At 36.4% G+C, this 26,734-nt stretch overlaps 1 protein-coding gene across 3 annotated transcripts in view; it reads right to left on the bottom strand.

Annotated features, from left to right (window-relative positions):
- Nucleotides 1-132: 132 nt before the first annotated feature.
- Nucleotides 133-26,734, bottom strand: part of NRG4 (neuregulin 4) — a 53,327-nt gene continuing 26,725 nt past the window's right edge. Inside the window, exons 3-9 of one of the 3 annotated variants that reach the window (XR_012630435.1) lie at nt 22,546-22,610; nt 21,452-21,517; nt 17,290-17,383; nt 9,292-9,441; nt 4,758-4,837; nt 4,572-4,666; nt 133-1,253 (exon numbers count right to left, since the gene is read on the bottom strand). Coding sequence is in view for 2 of the 3 variants with exons in the window: in XM_074880621.1 (XP_074736722.1) it covers nt 4,650-4,666; nt 4,758-4,837; nt 9,292-9,441; nt 17,290-17,383; nt 21,452-21,461 (351 nt within the window). In the remaining variant the exon portion in view is untranslated. Of the gene's footprint in view, nt 1,254-4,415; nt 4,667-4,757; nt 4,838-9,291; nt 9,442-17,289; nt 17,384-21,451; nt 21,518-22,545; nt 22,611-26,734 lie in introns of those variants that run through there. The other 2 variants (XM_074880621.1, XM_074880622.1) reach the window with 2 other exon arrangements.

Here is a 26,734-nt window from a genome sequence, read left to right as displayed (position 1 = left end):
CATACAAAATAGACTCAAATTACAAAGCCCTATTAAAAAATGTCACCAGTGGATGCTCAGCTATATTTTTCCAGCCCATCATTTGCCTGTACAAAAGTTGTAGTCAAAATATCATTACTTACATTGAGAGGATATTTTGAAAACAGTCTCTTTTAATGTACACTGGAAAAGCATGTTTAAATGTTACACAACCTGACATAGAGGTGAATTTAGAAGTGTTAGAAATTGGTGGTAGTTTTAATTTGGGGGATGAAAACAGCAATGTCTCCTTATTTCAGGTTCTACAGCTGCAGGTTCTGTTTACACACCCTTAGCTAGCTATAGAAATAATTCCTGGTGAAAGGTTTTGTGGAGTATCAGTCTCAACCGTGGAACTGAGTGGAAACCTGCCTATCAGTATTTGGTACTTTGCTATCAAGAAATTGATCTCTCGCATTACATACAGATTATGTTGAACAGGTTACAATCACAAGAAGAGCAAGAACGGACTTTGGATAAACACAAACAGATAATGTTACATACAATAATGAAAAAGGTTTTGTTGGTTTTTTAAACATCTTTAGGCATGCCCATGTTTGGGTTTTTCTGTTTGCGCATTTCCCCCCAAAGTTCAGGAAATACTGCAGTATTTTCTTGAAAGAAGCACTTTTTTCACTAATCTTAACCACAAAAAGTAAATAATTTATGTCTTGATTCTTTTGATTATTCCATATAATCTGAGATATAGGAATATTCCATCTCTTCATTTAAGTATATAAATGTCAGCAAAAGGCATTATAACTGGGAGGTACAGTGAACATAGGCATCCTGGTAATCTAAGTAACATTGCCAGAGAATCACAACACAATTTAGTTCTATTTTTTTTCCCAAACTTATAAAGATACATCTTCATTAATATCCCTGGGTTTGAATATGGTCATAGTACAAGTGAAAACTCTTATCCAAACTAATCCAGAGTCTTCTCAGTTTTTACTGGAACTAGCTTGATGTCCGTTAAATCTGAAAGGGTGCTAGATACCAAAGGAACATAACGGAGGGGGTTGTTTTGGTTTTTAATGTAGAAGAGTTGGGTGTCCCATGTTAAATCCATAGCCACCTTTGGCTAAAGTTCTCCCTCTCCCTGGGCAGTCCCTTCTAGGGACCTGTCTCCTGATACAGAATTTGCTGAACACGTAACAGGATTTTGTAGCCTTTCAGGTAAGCTCACTGCTTTCCCATTCTGCATGGCCTCTGGTCAGTTCAGTAGCTCCTAGCTGGAACACACAACAGAAAGCAATGGCACAGACACCATTTCTATTGTGATAAGTCCTCTCCCCCGTTTCTTCTTCCCATTTTCAAATAACTGAGTCATACTATTGGAGCCCCTCTACTGCTCTTCAGAAATGCAAGGCCAGGAGGAAAATACTTTTTTTTTTTTTTTTAGTGCAGTAAATTGTGAAGGGGTCACACAACATTGAAGGTACCTTTAAAATGGCAGGGGCTACCAAGTGGACTTCCCATTGGTCAGCCCCCTTAATAGTTAACAATATAAATCCAAAGGCTATGCAGCCCAGAGAAATCTTGTTTTCTTTGAACAGCCATTTCTCCTTCTCCTTTCATTGTACATTGCCCCAGTGCTTGTTTGGGCTACTAATGAAAAAAATTGTATGCTTAGTAATATAAGCAACCTCTTACTTAGGTCTATAAAGAGATTTTCTGCTAATGGCTGGCATTTCGTTCTGCAAGTGAGCAAAAGGTTTTTGCAACACATTATGAAGAGAACTTTACTACAAGATTCTGGAAGGAAAACATGATCCTCAGGTATAAAAGAATTTTTGCAATAACACTATAATAAATTGTTGTGTAATCATATTAGTGGAGGTTCCTAGGAAATGAGTCTTTTCTGATTTTCTTTCCTCTATAACCTTTCAACTGGTGGAGGGGTAATTTGAAAGACATTAGATCTTATGTTTCATGAAAGCAGGAGTCAAGTGGAGAAGAGAGACCTTATTACCCATCCCTGTGTATACATGGAACACTTCTTTAGACTCCAGTGACTCCAACCACAAGATCTGATCCTTTGGAACGAGTGTTTCCTTAGCTTTATTGCTCACAGGACTACTTGCATAATTTTTTAAAACAAATTAAATTATATGTAATGCTGGCTACCCTGTACTTTCTGTGGCATTTGACCACCTTAAAATGAATTTGTAGCCTGATCTCATTTTGACCTGAACATCATATTCACAAAGCTTGTGAATTGAAATAATTAATTTTAGCAGCTGAAATGTTCTCAGATGCAATGGGTTTGAAGCAGTCTGACTCACTAATAGGATTTCCTTCAAAGATAACATTGTTTCATAAATCAACTTGTTTGCATTTAAACATGGTTTTGGTTTATTCATCCTCACATTTTGTACACATTGTTTCCCGAATAATGCAAACAGAATAGCTAACAGTGAATAACTATTCCATGTCTGTCTAGAAAGCTGAGAAGGTTCTAAGAAGAGTACAACTTCAGTCCATTCATTTCTTACATCTTCCATTAATATTTCCTTCCTCAATTTCCACTTAAGATGACCACAAGCCATTTCCTTCTTCAATGGAAATAGTATACCAAACTTTAACATTATTAGGTCTGAATGTTGCGTGATCAATAACACATGGAAGTTATCTAACAGTAGTTGTCTCTGACTAATTTTCACTGAGGCTGTGCGAAGTACTTTAGGTAATACTGATTCTAGTGTAGCTGTCAGTACTGCTACAAAGCTCCTAAGCTCTGTATTTAACAGTGGTGTGTCCCTGTGTGATGAAAAATCACTTTGCTCTTTCCTAGCCTTTAAAACAAGATTATCAGCTTCCTTCAGAGTATCTGCTAAAGGTTTGAAGTCCAGAAAATAACATGTAAGATCAGTTAATTTAGGGAGAAAGTGATCTTTTAGTGCTTTATATAACTTAATCTCTGGATCAGGTCCTCTACTTGATTTGGTGCCCTCAGATTCTCCCTTCAGATGCTGAGCTTTAACTTGGACTCTAACTTCTCTGACATGAGTCCTCAGAAAGTAAGGTATTTTTCTGTTTTGTTTTCTAGTAGCTATTACAATACAGTTTTCTCTTTGACTTCTTACCTTATATGCTGTAACAGCAAGTCTTTTCTTCTCTGTCTTGCTGTACTTTTGTCTACACTGATATAAAATGCACACTATTTTTTCTGACACTACAGCATGTAGTAGACACCCTAGGAATAAAAGCTTATTCAACATTTTCTTTGCCCCTATATTTTTATACACCTCCAGATTGTTTATTTCAGAGATAAGATATCTGTGTTCTGCATTTCCTCCTCTTTCAATTCCTGAAGTTTTCTCAATTAATTTTCTCTTCAGTACAACCTTATAAATCCCATATAATGAGCTGCTAGGTAATGTGGCATTATGGAAACATATCTGATTTTTGCTGTTTTCAACCTCCAGTGCTAGAAATGAGTTGAAAAGAGAATTGTTCAGTTCACATTTTCTATGCCTCTGTCTAACCAGACTGCTTCTCTGTGTTGTCAAGGCAGAAAGAGAGATGGACCATGTCATTTGGCCTCTCTTTGTCTGAGTAAGAGAATCCTGTAAGGAACCAGACAGTGATATATAATATACTGGTGTGATGAACAAATGGTTATGTGAATAAAACAAATAAATCTCTAGAGAGGGAAGCACTTGGCAGCACAAGACACCTGCCTGGATAAAATTTCGTGTCAAGAATGGACGTGATAAGTAAAATTCCTGACTTCTATTATCTGAAATACCAACTGGAAAATTTAAGGTAAGGTTTAAATCTCCCTCAGTAGTGAGATGTTCAGAAAAAAACAAGACAAAAATAAAACCATCAAAGAAGGTGTCTTGCTTAATATTAGGGATGTATACCAAACAAAGGGTAAATACTCTACCTAGTAAACTTCTTTTAAACATTACCAATCTCTCTTACTAATGTTTTCTTTTAATTTGAATTAAAATCTTGTGCCAGGAAGCTGGTCAATATGCTAGCAGTGGTACCTCATCCTCACGTTGTCTTACTATTAATTTAATAAAAAAAAAAGGCAGTATTAGCTGGAGAAAGGTACTTTTTTTTTTTTTCCCATACATCTGGTAAGTGTATCTGAAACAAGCCAAATTCTGGGGACATGTATCACAGGTATAAATTTTAAAACTATTGAATCAAGACAGTCCTCAACTCTGGGGCAATCCTGTGGAAAAGGATAATCCTGTCAAAAATTCATAGTATTACCTCATGCTAAAAACCCTGTGATTATCTCATATTCTCTGTGCAGTGAAAAAAAAAAAAAAAGATTCAGTCTCATTTCCCGTGCAGTAAAAAAATTCTCATGCTTCTACCTCTGCATTATTGAAAACAGTAACTTGTCATGAAAAATCTCACAAAATTCAAACATATAGTGATTATAGTGATCTCTGTATAATTTGACACACCTTTAAAAATACATAGAAACTCTAATAAGTGCAACCGTTTCTCTTTATGTCTTAGTTGCAGTCTTCTCCAACACATAAGTAAGCCTCCTATTTCAGTCTGTCTTCTCTCATCTTGCTTACCACATCATCCTCTACAACTACTGTATTCTTAGGGTTGCTCTGCATGTTGTTTTCTCACCATTCTTCCACTCTAATGCTTTACTCTATTATTATTTCTGAAAAATAAACAAAACACATGCTTTGAATTAAAACTTCCTCCCCTGTCTTCCTTATGGAGCCCAGTCATTTAACTTTAAATGTACTCACTGTTGCAGCCATTGCTGCTTGTAGTTTCAACCAGGTTGGCACCACACTCTGAAGAACTTGTCCTTGGAATAGAAGCTTTCCTGACCATAAGAAACAAAAGACAGACAACAGGGAGGGGAAAAAGGGAAAAACAAACCACACACAGAATGAAAAAAGTTATCAGTGAAAAAGTTATCAGAAAAGAGACAAATCAATTGAATGATGCTTCCCCTGAAAAAAAGTGACATGGATCTTCTGCAATTATTTTCTAATTAACACTCAACATTTTTGATAAGCATGTATTTGAGGGAGAAGAACAGAGATCAGAGGCAGGAACAGCACTCAGAACTACATGGCTTCTCTCCTGAAGTTAATGTTTGTTTGATTTCTCAGGTCTTTATTTAAGCAATTAGTAGATATCACCAAGTTTAAATTATCATTAACTCTGTTAGCATTTGGAAGTGAAATATCAATAATGTGATATTTTCCACACTTTCTTGAGAAACAGATCTTTTAAATAGAGCTGACCTCTTTCCCTTTCTTTTAATAGTAATTAGGCATCTGCTCTCCTGAGAAGAGTTATGAGCTATTCTTCTTTCTGTCCAGTTTGTGTCCTGTGGTGATATAACTCCTCCACAAAATCTGTTGTCTTGGACAGCTTAAATGGCTTTATTCCTAGACCCTGTTGTTTTGGCTGGCTGAGTTCCTGTTCATCCTTATACACTTACCTTACAGGTAAATTGGCATCTCAACATGGACTTATAAAAAAGTAGAGAAATCAACTGCAGATTTATTTTAGTTTTCCCTCACGTTTTCTCTGTTCCTCCAAGCTGTGTGCATGGCATTCAGGCCTCAATATTGTTTTTAAATAAAAGCTGGCTTATGTGGAATCTATACTAATCAGCTACCTTTCTTCTTCTTCCAGTAACCCTTGTACAGTATGTTTCTGAAGAAAGGTGGCCAGATGGACCTGTACCGATAGGTGAATTGCTTGTAGCAAAATATGCCATTTGTTACCTCAGTAACAATGTAATGGCAAGGATTTTTGCATACTTTCCTGTTTTCCCCGGGTCAAAATGACAGGCTTTATCAGTACCATTTTTTGGCGGGGTGTGTGTGTGTTTGTTTCAAGATAGAGAGCGGCTAGATCTGGCTTTGCTCTGCCTCCATGGACTCTGCTCTGCTAACAGGTTACGCAGTTCCTGGGCCTAAAGCTGCACACAAGCCTGCTCCAATCCAAGACAGTTTTTCAGTGCTAAATAGCAAATCGCTCTCATGAAATCAGTTCTGATTTTAAAAATATATATATATGGATAAGTTTTACATTCACAATGTAAATATTTTACTGTCTTCACTAAAGTACAATTGTTGGCATGGTGCCATATCTTCTAGTGAATCCCAATAGTTAGGAATAGCAATAGTTTTATGTGGTGAGCTTTTACAGGAATGTAGCAAACAGAACTGAGCATGCTCTTTAAAGATCAGGATTCCTCCTTTGACAGAGAAGCGATGTTTATTGCCTGTGAAACAAGATATTCCTGGAGAAAACTTGATAAAGTAACAGGAAGCTAATGAACTGGTTTTCACACTACTTTTGGGTGTGGACAGTACTGTTTTATGAATTCCCACTACACGATATAAAATTGTTTTACAACTCATCCTTGAGGAGACATAAAAGCATAGTCTTTTCTTTGCAACAACATTCCTCATCATTTTTTCAGAAAGTAAATTAAAGCTACTCACTTTACTCCCTAAATAATTATATTCTATCAACCTGAGCCTCACTAAGATAGCTCACTACAGTAGCCTTTCCTTCAGCAGGTTCCAGCAACAGTGGGAGGTTTAACCCTAGCCTACTGTGCATCTTCTCCAGTTTTAAGTTGCTTTTGTTCATCACCAGTCCTTGACCACTTCTCCCTCTTACTTTCACTGTTACTTATGGTTTGGTTTTATAAGCAAAGCAATGAAATCCTTTCTCTCCACCCTTGTATCCTGAATGGATTTGTTTGTAGGAGCCTGAAATCCTCTTGCACATGCCTGGTCCCGAAATCTGCCCCAAGCAGCCTGAAAGGAAGAAAACTTGGAAAGGAAGAGGGGGTACAAGTGATGACAGGGACAAGAAAATAGGGCACTGATTTCCTACATTCTAAAAGATATGATGTATAATTTTAGGGATTTTTTCTGTATCCAAAATTGCAATTAATATCTCCTCTTCTGCATCCCTCCAGATTGCATTGCTGTTTATACTAAAACTACACTAGAATCCTCTGGTGAAAGAGCCACAGAAATGCTTACTACCACACAATATGGGGGGAAAAACTGCTTTCTGATTCTGGATCAAACATATTTGTTTAATAAAGTGTAATAGTGAAAACTTGATAGCACAATATTTCTCTTAAAATTTGAAATTTAATATGTCTTGTCAAGAGGACAAATCAGGGATGATGCAAACTCTCAGCTAACCCTTACAAGCCCCTCCCTCTTCCACCCTCTTCCAGAATGTTATGATACAGGTTGTAGATCAAATTTGGGAAAAAATAAAGACAGCTGCTTGCAATAATCCTTGTTTATACAGCTGAAAAGAGGGGAGTAGATTAAAGTATCCACTTGAGACTCCTCTTATATGTTGGTCACTTCAGTCAAGAGATAAGGACTTTTAGATGTGAAGTGTTTCTTTTATAGATGAGTTCTTCAGCAGATGATTGTGCTACATCAGCCTCTGAAGTGTAAAGGTACGACAAGACAATTTTTAGCCAATTACATTCTTTAGTATAAAGAAGTTGATCATGTTTTTATGAGATTTCCCAAGCTAGTCTGGTATGTAAGATAGGTTCAAGGGCAACTATGTTAAGACTGATTTGCTGTCCTTGTTATTTTTCTAATAAAGATGCCCTACTACTTGTTCTGCCAGTTAGGTAAAGCTTGTAAATTCATTTCCTATACAGAAACAGAGTAGTTGAGGTTCATCTTCCAGCTGTCTAATAAAATATTTGCACAGACCTGTCACTGCTGTTCTAAACTGCTGTACGTTGCAATGCAAGACTCTGACCATAGAACTCAGTAGGCTGTTGTCTCCAGCTTTTTCCTAATTTTACTGTATGCAAGGGGAAGGGGATCTTTTAACTGATTACTCTGAATTCTCTGCTCTCTGAAGACTTCTTTTCTCTTCTCAGAAACAAGCTTTGCTTCTAAAGAAATACTCTCCGTACCTCTGTGAGACTTGAATGAATTTTTCTTTAGTTAGGTAAAGCTGTATTTCAATTCTAATAACTTCATAGTAATCTGCAAATGTTCTTTAGTGAACAACTGCTGTGACATTCCACTGCTAAAACAGGATTACTTTAACTAAAATTACTAAGGTGGGGGGTATCCTCTGCAAGTTTTTTTTTTAATACAAACTCTGTTTTAGCAAATGCTATCTCTTCTAAATATATTCAGCTATGGGAAAAACTGGCATTCAGTGGGTTTCCATGACAGCAGCTGAGGTAAAACTAGACCAGCTATTCCAAAGGTCGCTCACTGAAAGGCACTGATCAGAGAGGTTGATTTGGCAATGTGATTATGGAGAGCAAAGAACAGAATTGCAAGAACCTTAGGCTATCATACCCAAGTAGAAATGCAGCATAGGAGAAGGAGGAAGAGGCTGCAAGTCTGTGATGGCTAAGAATTACAGGGGCTAGTAAGCTGACTCATAAAGGCATAAATACATATTAACAGTATATAACAAAATGAGCTCTTACAGAAAGTGCTATACTCTAAAAAAAAGAGGGGACATGGGAGGTTGACTTGCATACATAAATGCAGAGAGTAAGTTGGTTTGGGTTTGGTATAAATGTACTGATATACTGTACTAATATAAATACAGCATCAAATAGTTGACTTATTCCCAGTGATTGCTTTTGTGTTTTCATTTGAAGTCCTAATATGCCTAAAATGCTACTAAAACCAAACCTGCAGCACTTGCTGTCTAGCACTGACATCTTCATGATACTCAAACATGGATCATCCTGGATGAATGAGTTATCCCTCTGATTTATTCTAGATGTTGGTTAATGAACATCTACCTGGGATTATTCTTGAATTTGATTCTTTCCTTAGTTTTCCTTTTTAAACCAGGAGCTGTAAAGGAATTGGGAGCTATTGGCACCCGTTGGCTTGGCTGCCAATTCAATGCAGTGGAACAGTTGATCCCTAAGCACTTTAGTAATTTGCTTCTACTTCTCAATCTTTGGACAACATAAGGATTGACTAATGTTTTAAAATGTTAGCACTAACTCCAGGTAGACTGTACAATCTCTTAGAAGTGGGTGTACTACATGTATTTGTTACAAAGCAACTATAAGTAATAGCTTAGAAAAGACATTGAGAAAACTACAAGCCAGGAAGTAAAATAGTACAAGCAACAAGTTGAGACATCCACATTAATTATGCTGAATAACCATACAAACCTTATGGATAATTCATTACATACTTTTACATTCAAATAATTAGTACATGATTACCAGAAGAAATTTCTACTTGATTAAATAGCTTCAGCACTCTGAAGCACTTTTACCTGCAAAGGAAGTAGAATGCTCCAATTACAAGAACTCCTAGAAGAAGAAGTGAAGCCAAGAAAGCTGCAAACAGGTCACCTTTTGTTTGGGACTTGATGCTGGGCAGCAAAACTTCCTCACAACGGGCTCCTGTGTAATTCTCAATACACCTGGGAAACCAAGTTTTATTCAGATTAGATGGTAACTTGTCATCTAATATGAAAAGCACAAAGGCTTCTGGTCTTAAGTGGGGAGGGAAGTTGTTATGACGTAATTCAAGCTTTATGTTTGCTTCACAGCAAGTTTTCTTATGGAATTTCCACTCGCCTTGTATCTCCTGAACAAAGGGAATTGGGCATGTTGGGCATCAAGTTTACATTCTGATCCATACTGCTTTAACATATTAAACCATATATTTCTTCATAGATTAAATGGATTAGCAATATACTTCACAATGGTGTACTCTGCAGTTAAATCTGCCTCCTCCACTGGCAGATTTAATGAATTAAATCCACCTCTTCAGTGTTAACTCTGTCATCCTACTGGTTCTCACACAGTAGTCATGATTTCTTTTTCCCCTTTCATGTAACTTTCTAGCTTTCTTTGTTGAAGAGATAGTACTGTCAGCTAAGTAGATCAAGGAAACAGGAATTTACTGAGGCACACTACACCTTAAATTGCAGAAGTAGGTTATGCAGTGTAATAATTTGTGCCAGAACATGTTACATGCTTGGTGACTGACCCTCTCTTGGAGAGATCTAGATAGAAGTCTTCTCTACTATGCTTATTTTATGTATTGAGCTTCTGAAAACTTCTTCTGAAGAAAGGATTAAAATATTTTATTAAATAAAATGAATGGCTTAGTAATTCATATTGAGTCAAAAATAGGTTGAAGCTAAACTAATCTTCCTTTGTTCTATATTTTGCACTTATTCTGCTAAATTTTCTTAAGGAATTTATTGCATTACAGAAAATGGAAAGCACTTCATTCAATAACTACGTTCTGCATGTATCTTTTATGTATGTAAATTTGCTTCTCTATATTTGTATTACTAAAGATCTTGCTCCTTCTTGCTATTTCTGGCACTGAAGTCATAATAATCTGTGACATAAGCAATTTCAGGCTCCAGCTGAGAAAAATGGGCTGAACTCCGTAACATACTTGAAGTTCTCAACTGCCATTGGCAGCTGCAAGGTATAATTTCAGATGAGGGATAAGAAGGCGGAGTGGGGAGGAACTGCCAAAAAAGAAAGATGTCTAGCATATCTAAATAAGACAAATGGATCACTGTGAGCATACCAACATGCATGCTTGATGTGAGTCCCAGCACTGCTTTCTGTAGATTATGGACCACTATTTCAGTACTACCGGTCTAAACTACTGCACAAGGAATTACTACCATTTCTTTAAATTCTTTGCCTTTGAAAATAAAACAGAATATTTAGACAGTAGAAAAAAATTAATTATCATGTATTAAAGCTGTGCAACTGATCAAACAGCCACCATTTACTAGGGACAATGTGAGACTTTTCAAAGTTACTATGTTTGACTGCTGGGAGAAGGAAGGGTAGGCAGACTGCTCTGATTGCTTGAGATAATGTTCCAGATATTTACTGTAAGTATAGTGGTATTTCAGTGGCCTATTTCTGAAATACTGTAGAATACTTTAAGAATAGAAGTGTCATTTGAGTGGGGCATTGTTCTCTAGCAAGTGAAAAGAGAAATGCTTTGAAGAGCTGAATAGAATAACAGGGATAGAAAATGGAATATAAAATTCATAGAAGTATTCTTGAATACCAATGAAAACCAGAAGGCTAAAATGATACAGGAAGAAAAAATAAATAGGGTTTGGCATCAAATTAAGGCTTGTGGAAAAGTTCTAGAGAATGAGCGTAAAGGGAGTAAGTCAGTAGCCTAAAGAGAAAAATGAAGCAGGAGGAAGAAAAAATAGTCCTTCTAGCTGAAGAGAATTGCATATAGGATTAGGTAAAAGGCTAGGGTTAGAGAACTGTTGTGATACAGTAGAGTTGGCACGAACAGTGCATGGAAGCCATATTTGTGTTCTGCGAAAGACCATGGAAAAAAAATTGGGAATGTGATGACAGTGCAGCAAAAAGGTCACTGAGATTGTAGCCAATTTCTACTAAACAGAACCAGATGCTTAAGGTAGTCACAAGTCTTCAAGAGGGAAAGGAGCCAGAAGGCCTAAGACTGTAAAGGGAAAACTAGCCAGTATGAATCCAAGGTTATAGCAAAGGGGAAAAGACCTACACTAAAAAATTTAAACATCCTGTATGCTGAACCTATTAATTCTTCCTGGATGTAACAAAACCAAATTTTAGAAACATGTTTTCTGTGACTTGCCAGTTTGATAGTATCTGTTTAACTGTGTGCAATGGATTAGGGATTACAAAACTGCCCATGTACTTTCTCTAGGCTGACCTGTTGACACACTTGTTGAAAGTGATTCCATGCTATGTAGAAAATACTGTCGTGTAACCTAAAAATGATGGAGGTGTTCATAGAAACAGGAAAACTGAGATGAGGTATCTCTTGCTTACATTTAAATAAACAAAATTATAGCTAATGTCACCCTAGCAACAGGCTCTGCTACAGTTAGGGCATTTCTGAAAATCCAGATGTTGAGCTATTGGCTTGCACAAGCTTTTATCATTAATTTTTCATCAGTGCTGATGTACAAACAGGTGAAGGACTATGTTAAATACAGAAGCAACTGATGCTTTAGGGCAACCAAGAGAGGGAAACGTTTCTACTCTAAGTCCTTTCCTAAAATTGGTGGGAAAGAAGCTAAGCAGACTTCAGTAATTAGCAGTGGAACTCACTCAGATCTGCTTATCCTGTTGCATTAGCAGTGCTCTACTAATTTCAGTGGAGTTACATACACAGTGACTGCAAGCAAGACAGAAAAGGAGGAGTTTCTAACAAGCATGCGGGCTATGAACATAATCCAGACTGATGGTATCTATATAGTGTCTCCTAGAGGTAGTCAGTCTTATACAGACAGACCTTACACAGCCTTAAAAGTCAGTAGCAACTCGTAGTTTATCTTGTTTATAATGAATGCCTAAAAGTAGAGTACAAGTTAAGCATGACGTACTTGCAGTTGTTAATATGTAGGCAACTGTGCTTCTGCACTTGAATGAATAAGTGAGTGCAAAAGACAGAGAAGCCTGCTTCTAGGCTATAGTAAGAGGGAGTTGCACTAAGTCTTGTGGTCATTAGGCCAGGTGTTGCTGTTGTACATCATCTGCATGCCGTTAGCCTGCCGTTTCAGCACATGCTGTCTGTTGGCTTTAAAAGGTTGTACTATGTAGCATTCCAAAGTTGATTTTTAAAATGCAAAAAAGGTCTTTCCTTCTCTAAGAAATTAGAATTTCTAGTTCAATCAGAGTTGAAGGACAACAGCCTTCAAATGTCTGAGGAAAAGCTGTGAGACTAGAAACTCCCATTTTCAGATAGCATCCAGATTTCAGCTTTCCTAGGTGCCTGCACACGCATGCACACACGCCCACGCCTCTTGTCAGATGAGATGAGCCAGCCTTAACTGTTGTATACAAACTTACTACAGGAGCTGTGCTGGAGACAAAACCCTAACATAATGTATGTTAAGAAATATAAGTAAAGAAATCCACAGAATCTTCCAACATAGGCTGTTAATCAAACCTACCCATATCAGCATCAATACAAGGTGGAAGGAAATTGACTGCACTGGATGTCAGGAGATGACCAGCAGGTCTGCAATTATATTGATCCTTTGCAATCTAATCTGTAACTAAAATATAAGCATAATAGCCCTCCAGTAACACAAGGCATTACTGCTGTCTTGTTTGCAGATGCAGTTCATGAGACAGTGCAAGTCCGATTTAGGAAAGAAGGTAAGGTTTCTTTCTCTTCCAGACTCTAAGGTGGGCATCATAAGCAAGTATCTGACAGACTTTAAAGATGGAAATAGGATTTGAGTCAAATATGTACACAGACTCCCATTGCTTAGTATTCTACTATAAGAGTCTTGACTTTAGATTTCATTTAGTCTTCCTTTAGGAAAAACCTGGGTGCTTCTTGGTATAAAAACTACTTGCATGTAAATAAAAAGCAAGCTCTAAGCAGAAAAAGACAGCTGAAAAATTATCTGCTCGTCAATGCAATTCAGACTACATGGCTGATAGCTTCAAAATCACCATAATCTTCAGTCTGTAGCAGGCTCCCAAAAGTTGTCCTAATCCATACACAAAGGCATCTAGTAAGTATGAAAAAGAATTTAAAGCCAAAGTGAATGAGCAATGGCAAAGTTAACTGAAAGCCCTAAGCAGCTTTTTTAAAAGTTTTGTGTTCAGAGGAGTTTCAAAACTGTTACTCTGAAGCTGTATTCATATACATAGTAAAGTAAAATTCATGCTACTACTGGAAGTCATAAGAAAGTTGAAAGAATGGGTTATTTTCCCCTAGAACTCACTTAGCTATGTGTTTATATGGCAAGCTTTACCATACCTTGCACTGATATTAATTCTCATCACTAATACTTAGCAAGCATATAGGATAATGTTGCATGTCCCATTAAATCTTAATTATTGATTTTTTGGGACTATATTTTTGGTTTGTATTTTAACTTTTGTTCCTGCCTTTCAAGCTAAAATCAGAATAGAAAAATACTAGTTGGCTGCTTTCTTTTCAGAAGAGCCTGGAGTATGCCAAAGTATAGTTTTGGAGGCAGAGAAAGAAGAAAAGCCCAGATGAGTGGGAAGCCCTTCACTGGCAACTTGCAGTGTGTATATTCTGAAGGCTTACAGCACAGCAAGTATATCACTCGTGGGGACGTTTGAAAAAGGTAATGAAGGACCCATCTCAGATAAAGAGCCAGACAAAAGATGGGGTGTACACAAAGTGATAGAAGGAATTTGCATGAGATTTACTGAATTAGTATAGGAAAGGTGGAGGAGAGATTGCATTAGGGTAGAAGCAAAGGAAGGGGAAAGTAGAGATATCCTTTAACCATACACAGGAGTTTCAGGGAGGAGATTTCCAAGGTCTGCCTCTGTCCCTTGCAGTACTTAGCCTGAATGCACTGCCCTCTGTAGAAAATAATCCCTTCCTCAAAAGGAGAGCACTCACTATTAATTTCTGTGTGTACTGCCCTCAGAAGCAGAAGAGCTGTGTTTGTGTGGTCGTATACCATCTGTATTTTGTCTGACATACAGAAAGAAGACTCTCAGAAATCTGCCATGTGTAAGACAAAAGGGAAGTACCAGAGCTTCCCCTCAGACAACAAAATCTTCACTTAATTCTGCACTGTGTTAATTAATGATTATGGGACAGCTGTGCATCAGGTGCTGAGGCAAACAGCTTTCAGCCTCATGTTTTATAATACACCTGAGGCAGCTGCTTTTCCATCCTTCTCCATTCTGCTGCGTGTTTATTTAGTACATTTGAGCATTCCTGGGTTTGAAGCTCATCTTGTTTATGATGACAGGTGCACCTTTTGCTGCTGAGAACATTAACTCATTGTTAGGAAAGGAATGAGGGAAGATGGCAGCTGAGCAACTTCATGTTTTAACACACATCAGCTGTATTTAAAATCTGCTAATGTTGCACAGGGGACGGGGGTCAACTAATGTTTCTATTAAATCTCTACCTTGTATATATACCCATTTCTGAATGGTAAAAATAACTGAAATTCCAAGAGTAAATAGTGGCTCTTACTTTGTTACCATGCTACAAAATACGTATTTCTAGAGAATTATGCCATTTTCCTAGTTACATTGTGAAATTATGTCTAATGGTGTTGCATCAGGTAATCTGCACTAACTTTGCACACTTTAGCACAACACATTTGTGTAAAAAAGTAGCATGTCAAGGCAAATGTGTTTTAAGGTATTTTTACAGTTTGTTCTTGCTCCATTTCCCCCTTTTAATCAATGCTGTATAATGATCATTTCAGCCTTTGATTCTAAAACTGATTCAATTTTTCTGTTGGTGGGAGGTGATCATTTGAGAACACTTGGAAGATTTAGGTGGGATTTGGCAGAAACCTGCATCAAAGAAACTTCGCGCAACTGTGTGATGATGCCAGTCTTGAAGCACCAAATATTTTTCTGAATTCTGCTGAATAGTGATGCATTTTTTTCTGTTGTTTCTATTCGCATCACCGCTGATTACTAAGATATCTGTGTGTAAACAAAACCTTTCTCATCTATAATTAGCCTTCTCTGACTGATTAAGGAACATGCTTAGAATGAGGACATGCTTAAATAGAATGCTGCTATTTAAACCATATAACTTCATAATCAACCACTAGATACAGAAGAAAAATACTTGATAATTTAAATGCAATAAGATTGCTTGAGTATAACAAAAATGCTCTTAAGATGTTACTTTTCTGCTTCAGCAGGTTATAAAATCCTCTAGTACCTGAATTACAAATTACTTCATTTGGAGCCCTTTTAAAGTGGAAATTATCTACGCTGACTAGTTTGTGCTCCTGGAGAATGAATTGTTCTGAGTATTTGTTACTTTATATTTACAGTTATTGCATCAAACACACCTTCCTCATTACATAGTCTAGCAATAGTTGAGAGGGTGCTTTGAAATTGTATAACTGATACTGTTTAGTCTCACTGTTCTTTTTTCATTTAAGTATTTTAATATCAATAATATGGGATTCCTTCTAGAAGAAAAATGCATATTTCAACATGTTTTACTTTTTGTGTGTGTAGTATTCATTTCACATTGCATAAGTTTGCAAGGTTTAGCAGTTAGAATAAATCATCATCATACAGCACTTCTGAGCTTTATCCTCACTTATGGATCTGATTCATTGCATGACATTGGACAATATGCTTAATGACAGTGATATGCTGTCCATGTTTTTCAGTGAGCATTTACCACAAAATTGCCTCTTCTCTCTTCGTCTACTAGATGAGTTTAAATGTTTAAATTGAACCGTCCCAAACAAAATAAATAAATAAACTTTAATTAGGCATCTTAGAAAATACTCTGTTTCCTTCTTCAACTATTTCATCCAGTTATCATTAGTTATAGCTCAAGACTGAAGAGGGAGCAGAAGTTGCCACAGAATTAAACAAGGTAATGCCCTTAAGTGTAGGTAATACGTGTCTGAATGCCTATTATTATGTTAAGTAAACCCATTAAATTAACCATAATGGATTTTGATGAACAATAACTCGGAATTAGTAAATGCAGAACCGTGAAGAATTAGAATTTAATTTAGCATCTTCTCATGTCTTGGTAAATGAGAAAATAAAAGGATAGGGCGGTATTTATGCAGGAAACATATCCCCATGCAAAAATAGGAAGTGCTTCTTTTCCACTGTGCTACATGGGCTTCAAAAAGAAGAATGGTCCTGTAAACAAATGGTGTAAGAAGTATCTATATTTGCTGCCTTGATGTTTCTTTATCAAGTGGTCTTTGGCTGTCATTTAAAGCTGCTCTTTGAGTATTCAGTGAGATTCAGAGAACATAGTAAGTCTTGAATTACATTCTTTTTTTCCCCCTTAAAGGATTATATTCCATTTTGAGCCTCCTCATTTTGTTCGGGTCAGGCCATTTTGTTATAAGAATTTTTGCAATATAATTCATCTGGAAGAAAAACTGGAAATGTACTTTGTGTTTCTGAATGCCTTTCCTACAGTCTATATTCCAAGAGCCAAAGGGTATTTTGTTCCTTTCTGTATTGTAATGAGGGGAGGAAATATGGCTCTAAATATAGATATCATCCTGAATGCATACGTAACAGTGCTGTTGCACCTGTCAAACAATTATACACCAAGTATAGCTGTTTATTTTTCTCATATTGTCATGTCTCCGCAAGGTAGATAAGTAATCTGAGCATGAATTACTGAATGAGGAACAGCCGTAGGTAATAGGTACTTTCTTTTATATAACATTTTAACAGTAATTTCTTAAGGAAGCAAAATGGAGAAATAGTCCATAGACAGCTACTGTCCAATACTTAAACACACAAACTTTAGTTTCACTGACCTGCAGAATGGACTGGATACAGTAGGAATCATATAACAAATCCCTCCATTTAGACAAAAAGATCCGTAAGTGGTGCCACAGAGTTCTTCATGATCTTAAAAATAAGACCAAAACAAACACAGGGAAAAATAGACACTTCTGTATTTTTATCAATAAAAGGGTATCTTAAGTATACTTTTGGGGAGCGGCTTCCTTAAAAAAACCCCACAACAATAACAAAAAACAAAACCAAAAACCACCAAAACAAACCACTACACACAAACAAAACCACCCTATGAACAAATAAGGTATCAGTGTTGCCTTGCAGGCCAGCAACGTACAGCACTATCTACCTTGCAGAATTGTTTCATGTAACAATATGCAAAAAGATCACAAATTTATCACCATATCGGACATGAAGCACCTAAATTATATGAATAAATGCAAAATTTCTCTTGCAGTGAGAGGAACTTACTTCATTTGCCTTTCGTGACCACAAACTGTACTGAGTACAGTGATTTCACGTGGTGACCTATATGAAGTCTGGTTTGTCCTGTTCCAGTGGCTTAACTGGCTTCTGTGAGAGAATCGGAGTCAGTACAGGTAAACCCAGAACAGTGTCAGGTGTGGAGCAGGACATTCTAAGACTGCTCCAGGCTCTATTAAGAGCTGAATCATAGCGCAGTTGGACACCACCAGGTTTTCCCACCCCAATTCTTAACAACCAATAGAGGAGCTAGCCTATGAAGTGTCACTTCTGTAGAAGACTGCCTGTTACAGTGTCATTTCCACGGATCTCAAAAAGGCTAACTCAGTAGGCTTCTTACATGAATTGTTAGTGTGTTCAACACAAGTAGGCATTCTAATAAAACCCCAAATACAGGATACTAATGTTGGCACTCATAGTAGCAGTTGTCTATTTTATGATTAAAAAGAGTATCTAACTGTACCATTTCACTCTTTTTGAAAGCAGTTTCAATTTGGAAGTTGAACTGCATATATTTATGATACATTTAATGCATCAGTAACTAATTTTTATATATATATACATATATGTTTTTATACATTTCTTTAATCTTATGAAACCACACTATTTCAATCAAAAGAAAAATAGACCAGTGTTCTGATATCACAAGCGTGAGAATCATGTGTTACCTCACACTTTAGGTGTTGTTTTTGTTGTTACTTCTCCCAGAAGTTCTGAAAATAAGAATTCTGCTGTCTCACTATCTATGTATAGAAGACATGTTCTATACAAAATATAGTGTTGTTTAAGAGGAATCAAGATTTTAATTTTCTTGTTTGTCCTTCAGGAAAAAGAGCTAGGGGTCCCCTTTATTCCTGCAGAAAAAAGTGAGAAGTGTGGCCATAAGAGATTCTACCCTAGAGGAAGCTTCTACAGCTTTGTATATAAAATAAACCTGACTTTTCTAAGAGTTGCAGAAAAGCTTAGCTACTTCTAACTCTGCAACAAAAACATCATGCATCCTGTGATACTAGACCATCACTAAAAATTCCACCCTCCCATCTTTTCATACATTCTTCCATTTCTACGACAATATATTGATGTAGAAGTGTGAGTAAAGTCCTTATATTATTTTAAGACAAAGTCAGTTATACCACAGAGCTCAACAGGAATTCAGTTTCATGTTCATGTTATCAGAGTGCTAGCATCCAAATGGTAACTGGACCTTTTTGCACGTGTGCAGATAAATTAGGGAGCTGGAGGAGGAGGGAGGTAAGTCTGGAAAGATTGTTCATGTTTGACCTTGCTGCAGTGGCTCAGGACGTGGCATAACAGAAATGTGTGTTCTGTCCTACTTTGTTATAAGTTAAATGGACTTATAATTTTACCTCTGAAGTGTTCTGTGCTTGACAATTCATTTACTGCAAGTTCACTATTAAAAGACTTTTAAAATTATTTTGCATAGGCAACAGTATAATTGCAATAGGAATGGTAACAGAAAAAAACAAGGAGGTTTTTAAATAAGAACTACAAATTATGATTTTTGTCTATTCAAACATAACAGTGGAACTTCTGTGACAGTGTAATTAAATTGAAGGCTACATCCTTCTTTAAATGAAGAGAGGGTATTGAATACATGAACAGTGGATCAGGATAGCTATACAATTGTAAGAATCAAGAGGAAAAAAGCAAAACTCTCAACTTTGACCTGCTCTCAACTCTATTAAGCATGTTAGGGAGTTAAATGTTGTTGGAAAAGCGAGACGATAGAAGGTAGGCCCCACAGAAAAATCCCTTCAGACAGCTTGTGGAAAGCCTTCAAAGAAATTCTCATGAGAATTAATGAGAACTTGTTAACCTCCTTAAAATCATGCCTTATGGTTCTCGTTCTTTTCTTCATCTTTATGCAGAAATAGGCCTGTCTCACATTGGCATAGTGGTAGAAGAAGAAGAAAACTAAATGCCTGAAGTCATTCAGGTCTCAGAACATTTGGGAGAATGATTCTCTCACTGTTATGGTGTGATCTGTGTATTAAGAACCAGCTCTGCAGCCCAACTAGACATTTTTGTTCTGGTAAAATACCTCAGGCACTCTGTCTTAGGCCTATTAGAGAAGAGTGAGAGAGGTGGAGAGAGAGAACAAAAAGTGCCTAGGAAGCCTTCGAAGCCTTTTTGATTGTAATTACAGACAATTTCTCTATAGGCTATTTCCTTCTAGAGCTAGACTTCTTTTCAGTGCTAAGGGAAAAATGGTAACCTTAATTTTTACCAGTAATGAGACATTTGAAGAAACCTCTGTGTCCATGTAGATCAGGTGTCCCATTTTCCATCCAATTGTGCTTTTCATTTGTTCTATTTTGTGTATTAATACTTTGCTACTACTTATTGGAAGTACCAGAGCAATACAGTATCAAGTAGATGACAGAATTATGAAGGGGAATAAAAGACAATTCAGGATGCTCTAACACTAAAAAAATGTTGGTAATTACTAGTAGTAGTGGGGTTTGCTACAATACAGAAATATATATTATTGTACTTGATCCCATATACCACTCGATACTGAAATGCAGTAGTTTGGATCAAATTTGAAAGCTACACCTCTGTATTTATAGACAGGAAAGTATGAAAGCAACAGTTTATCCCTTTAAATTTATAGTGAGTGATGGGAAAGAGCATACTGGAGTATCAGAAGGGGTTCAATACAAGCCAACACCCAATTACATTAGCATTGGTGAATGTGTTACGATTTTTCATTAGGGAAGTCAATACATTATATTAATCTAAAAATGCAAATTGTATGCTTTGAAAGTCAAATGTATACTACATTCAGACTACCATAATCAAGATAGAAAAGTTTAACAAGTGATGCGATGATGGGCAATTAAAAAAAATACAGAAGATTTATCTTTTCAATTAATACAACTGTAGAAACTCTATCAACATATGTTCTACATTATATATATATACGTATTTTGATATATCCTTCTATGTGAGAGATTAAATAAAGAGAAATAGCACACAAAAGTTACTTTTAAAAAAAAGACGGGTTCTGGTGGGAGGAGAAGTGAAGAGGAATGAAACAAGATTGTTCTTTGTAATGCTAGATGCTGAATACTCAAAACTGGCAGGGGTAATAGCAGCCTCTAAATGCACTGATTCTCAATTATTCTGTTTAAGGATATGCATGAAAACCTGTCCCTAAACTATCTTGTCTGTTTGCATTTAAACTTTTGTAGCCTGACTGTCCTATCTATTGAAAAGAAAAACAAATAAAGGCTCAACATCACCTTAACCCCCGAAGAACTGAGCCAGCCTTGATAATCCACATGTTGACTCGGCTGTCTTGCCTAATCCAGAGGCTAAAATACTACAGACTGTCTAATCCTGACGTCTGCTAAAACAAAAGAAGGAAGGGGGAGGAGTGGGATATGTTGACAGAAGATAAAGGGGCTGATGCATGCTTCCTCACTTATAAGCAACTTTGGACTGTATGCTAATCAATCATGAACTGTGAAATATTAGGATTGGTCAAAGCAAACATCTCCTTAGGGAATTTGTACCACTGACTGGTGATCTCTAGTTTGTTGACTAGGAAGTGATGACAGCCCTACAGAGCAGTCGTGACAATCCCAATGGCAGCTGTTGAAATCAATGCAAATTTAATGAATTCTAATTATATATGTATACACATCCAAGTAAAGACTTGGAGGAAATTACCTGTTCGCATATTATTCCGACAACAATTTTTATTCTTGGTCAGAGGCTATTCTTCTAAAACGGCACCTAAAGACAAACATGTAAATTTAACACGTCATTTTTAATCCTAGCAACTTTTATTCCATGAAGAAATAGCTATTGGAATGCATCTTTCAGTGTTGCTGCTAAGACATTTGTTGCACTTTCACAGTTATATACTGTTATACTGTATGTGAGTTCCATTAATTCACAGTTAATGGCAAACATTCAAGTCTACTGTCAAGTTCAGTGAACTCCTAAGGGCAGCCTACAGAGTAAAACCAAATTCACACTAAAGCACGTTTAAACAATGAATACTTTTTGCAAACTGCCGTGCTTATTCAGAATAGTAATACCTGATGGTTTGAGGCAATCTAAATTATTTTTTCTGGCTAGCTAATTAAATTGACGTTTGTACCTTGAAAGACAGTGCATACAACTGAACCAGTCCTCAGGCTGGTAATTATTCAGTCAGGTAAGATCTTGGTGGTAGAATTATGGCATTCCACAAACAAGAACTTCCAATTTGTAATTTCTCAGAGAGAATGTGTGTGTTTCACCTGAGTGTTTCTCATGTCTGGAAGTCAGGTGAAATTAGTAATATAGGCAGTGAATTTAGCAGAACTCAGTAAGGTCAAGACTTGTACAGTTATTTTTAAAATAGGAATAGAAACTCTCTGTCTGGACAGAAACCAATCTTCACTTGACATTGCTAAAGGGAAACTTGTTCTGTAGACATGCCAAGTCTATAACCATCTAATGTTGCTATATTCTTTTTTCTTGTAAGGTATAGTCAAGGTTTACCTTACTAAATAGGTTACTGAACAAGCCTAACATGATAGATCTCATTTTTTACTGTTTGCTCTTTTTTTCTTAATTATACATTAAAGTGTACATAGAGTAAATATTTAAGCAAACTGTCCTATATTGGAAGAAAGACTTTTTCCCATTAAATGATCAAATAAAATAAATTATCAACTTTACCAGAAATAATTGCCTATACTTCAGCTTTTAGTAATAGAAAGGCAACTTTCTGTAGAGGCCCATTTCAAAAGGTATAATGCATTAGTACTTACTGTATAAGCAGACAGTTCTGTTTTTCATGGGACCTCAGATGGCTTCTGTAGCTCTTTTAAGTGTCCTGTCCATACAAGAAAATCTGAAATGGCAGTTCCCTGTGATACTGGGCTGTAACAGCAAGGTCCCCACCCAAAGGCTGTCCTCTTGGGCTGTCTCACAGATACGCAACTTTGCTTACTTTGTGTACACAACCAAGTACAATTAGCATAGCACGTGGCACAAAGAAACGAACCAACATGATTCACTTCAGAACTAAAATCCTGGCTTTAAAAGAAATAAATCATCCTGGAGATGGTTATTTTTAGCAGTCAAGATCTGGATTCTGTATGTGCTGTTAAAAAGGCTTCAAATTTACATAAAGTGTAACGTGGGTGAGGTTACAACAAAGACAAACATGCATACAGAGGCCAAGTACAGAATAGGGTAACACCCCATTATGCTCACAGAATCACTTGCATATTTTTCTAGGGTTACCGGTACTACAATTTATTGCTGAATTCAAAACATTCACCTAATGTAGTATAGATAAATTGCATCATAAAAAATATTACTGCAGCAGTCAAAAATCTGATTTAAATTTGTATTTTATTGGAGCAAGCAGTCCTTTTTAATTTACTCCACCTTTTTTCAGAATGTTCCACAAAATTGTATAATATCCAATAGCTTTCATAACAGAAAATATAAATAGAATATATAACCTAAATTTCAGACTAGCTCCTTTACCAGATTTAATTAGGATATGGGTCCTCGAACAGACAAAATAACTTGATTTTGCTACTACGAAAAGGAGATCTTGCATCTCCTTTCCTTCATCTTACTGTCAGTATGCATCTCACTATCGCTCGCGCTGCTACTAGTGTAGGCTGAACTTTTTCAGGAGATGCTTAAATCCAATGATCTAGCAGAAAATTCGGAGGAAGCTGACAGTTTTCTACTGCATCAGTGTGTTAAACAAATGTGCTACGCAACTCATCAGCTGTTTGGACTAGGACTAATTGTTACCTGTACTACAAATTGTTTATAAGCCAACTGCAGAGAACAAGACAGTTTGAAGAGGCTATGGGGCTAATTGTTTATTTTTAAACTTTGTTGCCTGCAGATTCAAGGAAACGGAGTGGCGAAGGAAAGGGGTGGAAATACTTCCTAAACAATCTAAGAGGATGTATGTGTGTATGCATAATTCTATTCTTTAAGTTCTGATAATAAGTATCACAATTCGGGTCTAAAGATCACTTTCAAAAGAGATGTTGCTGACAGCATTCACAGTTGTGGCTTTTTTTTTTTAAGACTGAAAAGTAAATCATTAGGTAGTCATGTATTTATAAGTAAATGTTTTTCTCTGGGGCGTTCATGCACGCTGAACAAAAGTTAAAGTATGTATCAGTGTCCTAAAAAGAATGATTTGGACTCTCTATCTCATTAGAAAAGTAGGCTGATATATTGTAAAGAAAATTAAATGCTATAGCAGAAATTGTTGCTAAACTTGATTCTAACTTGCTTCTATTTATCTGTGAACTGAACTGGTACTAGAAACACAAAAGATCATTCGTGCATGTACCTAAAACTTTCCAAACTCAATGTCTTCCTTTAAGACACAGCTGTAGCCTGTGCTCACAGAAACTAAGAATCCAACTCTATAAATGCTCAAATGTTTATCTTGCATGCATCTCAGGAGATCATGAAAGACTACTTTGTGTATCAAGTTAGAGTATTTTAATCTGAAATTTAAAATACAGCCTATTTTGCTCTGTGCCAGCTTGTTGAAAAAACTTCTGATCAGTTCTACCCTTTTCCCCACGTCTTTGTCATCTAAACTGATATTAACAATACATTGTTTGGAAGATTACAGTTCATACATTAAAGTTAGGTCACCTGTGTATACTGATATATACTGATACTATTTTAACCTCTTCAATTACTTGGAAGTCCTGGACATCTTTATTTTCATAGTCTGAATCAGTTAACAAGGGCTTCAGTTTAGGAAAGGATTTAAACCACGTGTTTAGAGTTAACCATATCCTAAATCACCAAGTTAAAGCATGGTCAAGTACTTTGCTGAATGAAGCATGAACTCTGTGTATGCATGTGTCACACTGAATGCTGCAAATGTGATGGAAATACTGTCTGCAGCAGAGAAACCACAGATTAAAGTGAGCCACACAAGAAAATTCATATGCCCTTGTGCTTCTTGGGCACTAAAACACTAGGGGAAAAAATACAGGTTTCTCTTTTTTGGGAACTCCTAGTGTATTTCTGGGCAAATTGAGCGCTCGGCCACAAAACTGCAATGGGTTCAGCTCTTTAGCAAAAATAGATGGTAATATCTGGCCGTACTGGAGGCTGGCTGGAACAAGTACTTTCAACTCATTAGATTTGTCTTTAAATGAACCTGTGTGCTTTACTCCCCATATGCTTAAAACAGAATCCTTATTGCCACTTATTTTTCTGTACTTTTAATGGCTAACTACTCTAAGCATGCATGAGATTCAGTATCCCCAGAAGATGATAACTGGAAGTCTTAATGAGCATTGGCAGATAAAAAGAGAGCACTGAATAATGATTTGGGGTTTGGTTTATGGCTCTTTGCTATTCAAACATTCTTAAAATTAATCTCTGTATAAACTCTCTCCCAAATTAAAGATCATTTCAGTCACATGGCTATTTCAAATATACATTTTTTGTTCATTTAGATTAAGTTGCACCTTATGGCTGTCTTCAAGAATGGGATTTTACTGCATTAGGCATTCTTTTTTAAAATCCAAAAGAGGTAAAATCTCATTCTGCCCCAATACTGAGCTCAAATATTTGTGTCGTGAAAACACTGAAGGGGAAAAAATTTAAAAATTGCACTATCTGCTTAGACGGCTAATTAAACATAAATTTCCTCCTGAGATGTGTCCTTGATATCTATCAAGCAGTTAGTAGTCTACACCTCTTATTTTCTCCAAGAGCCAGGAACTGTCCTGAAGTCTTGGTAAAAGGAGTCTGGTTATTTTCTTATCTAGATGATAACTTCTAATACCCTTCCCATATGAAGCTCATAACCGATTTTAGCACAGAAAATCATCAGGCATCAGAAAAAAATCCATCAAACTGCCTGAAACAATTGGAGATCTCAATAAGGAAGAATTCAAGTCGAGATATTACAACAAATTTGTATAAGAACAGTGTGTAACTCAAATCTACACACCGAAAGTTTCTTTTAAGATGGGATAGCCACAATGTGAAGGAACTCTAACAAAAGACAGAAGCGAGGGCAGATGCCAAATAGCACACAAGTCTCAACATGCTTGTGATTGACAGGTGAATTTTTTGAACACTTGTTCAAAACTCTCTCCTCTACAGTTTTCTCAAATGACAACAAATGAGTGAGTCCTCTTGTTTTAGGCATACCTACAGCAAAAATTTAGGTTTATATTTTGATTTTATCCACTGAAGTATCTGGGATTGATTATATACTAAGCCAGCTGGTAAAACTGTTGTCATGATGTTGAAATCACAATTTAAAACATTAAATTTAAGGGAAAACTTTCCATTCCTAAAATTTCATAAGTTGTTTGCAACCAACTGCAAATTCCCATCTGAAACCCCAGTTCTACTGTATGAGATATTAATACAGAAGTTGGCAAAGCTACATTTCAGCTGAGGCTTCTGTCAAATGTAACTACTATAGTCATACTACATACTTGTAATTTTGAGATAGAGATTCCAGTCTCGAGCTTGTGGGTGCTTATGTGGGGGAATTAATAAATTTTAGAAGACACTTGCAGTAAAATAATCACTATCAAGATTGGAAAAAGAAACCTGACAATGCTATCCTTTCATTCTGGTGCTTACTGATTTCTTCTATGGTACTTTACTCCCAAATTTCATCCCTAAACTCTCTAAGAATTAATCAACTGAAATGTAATACAACTTAAAAGGTTCTCACTGCATGATTAATTTCATTCATATCCTTGTGGTAGATATAGTGTCCCTCAGAATGTCAGCTCTCAGATGTCAGTAATCTCAGACCCAAAGATCAGAACTCAAAAAATCTGTATTACAAACTGGCATACAAGGAGACAGTTTAGCACATGGGCATTTAATAAAATAGACCAATATCACTTAAATAATTTTGAGATACTAAAAAATATGTATCATAACAGTTTAGATATTTATGTTTACATAGTAGTCATCAAGAAG

Source organism: Strix uralensis, chromosome 11 (assembly GCF_047716275.1).
Source record: "Strix uralensis isolate ZFMK-TIS-50842 chromosome 11, bStrUra1, whole genome shotgun sequence".
Taxonomy (NCBI): Eukaryota; Metazoa; Chordata; class Aves; order Strigiformes; family Strigidae; genus Strix; species Strix uralensis.
Note: the sequence above shows the minus strand (reverse complement) of the source record. Positions and strands in the feature narration are given on the sequence as shown.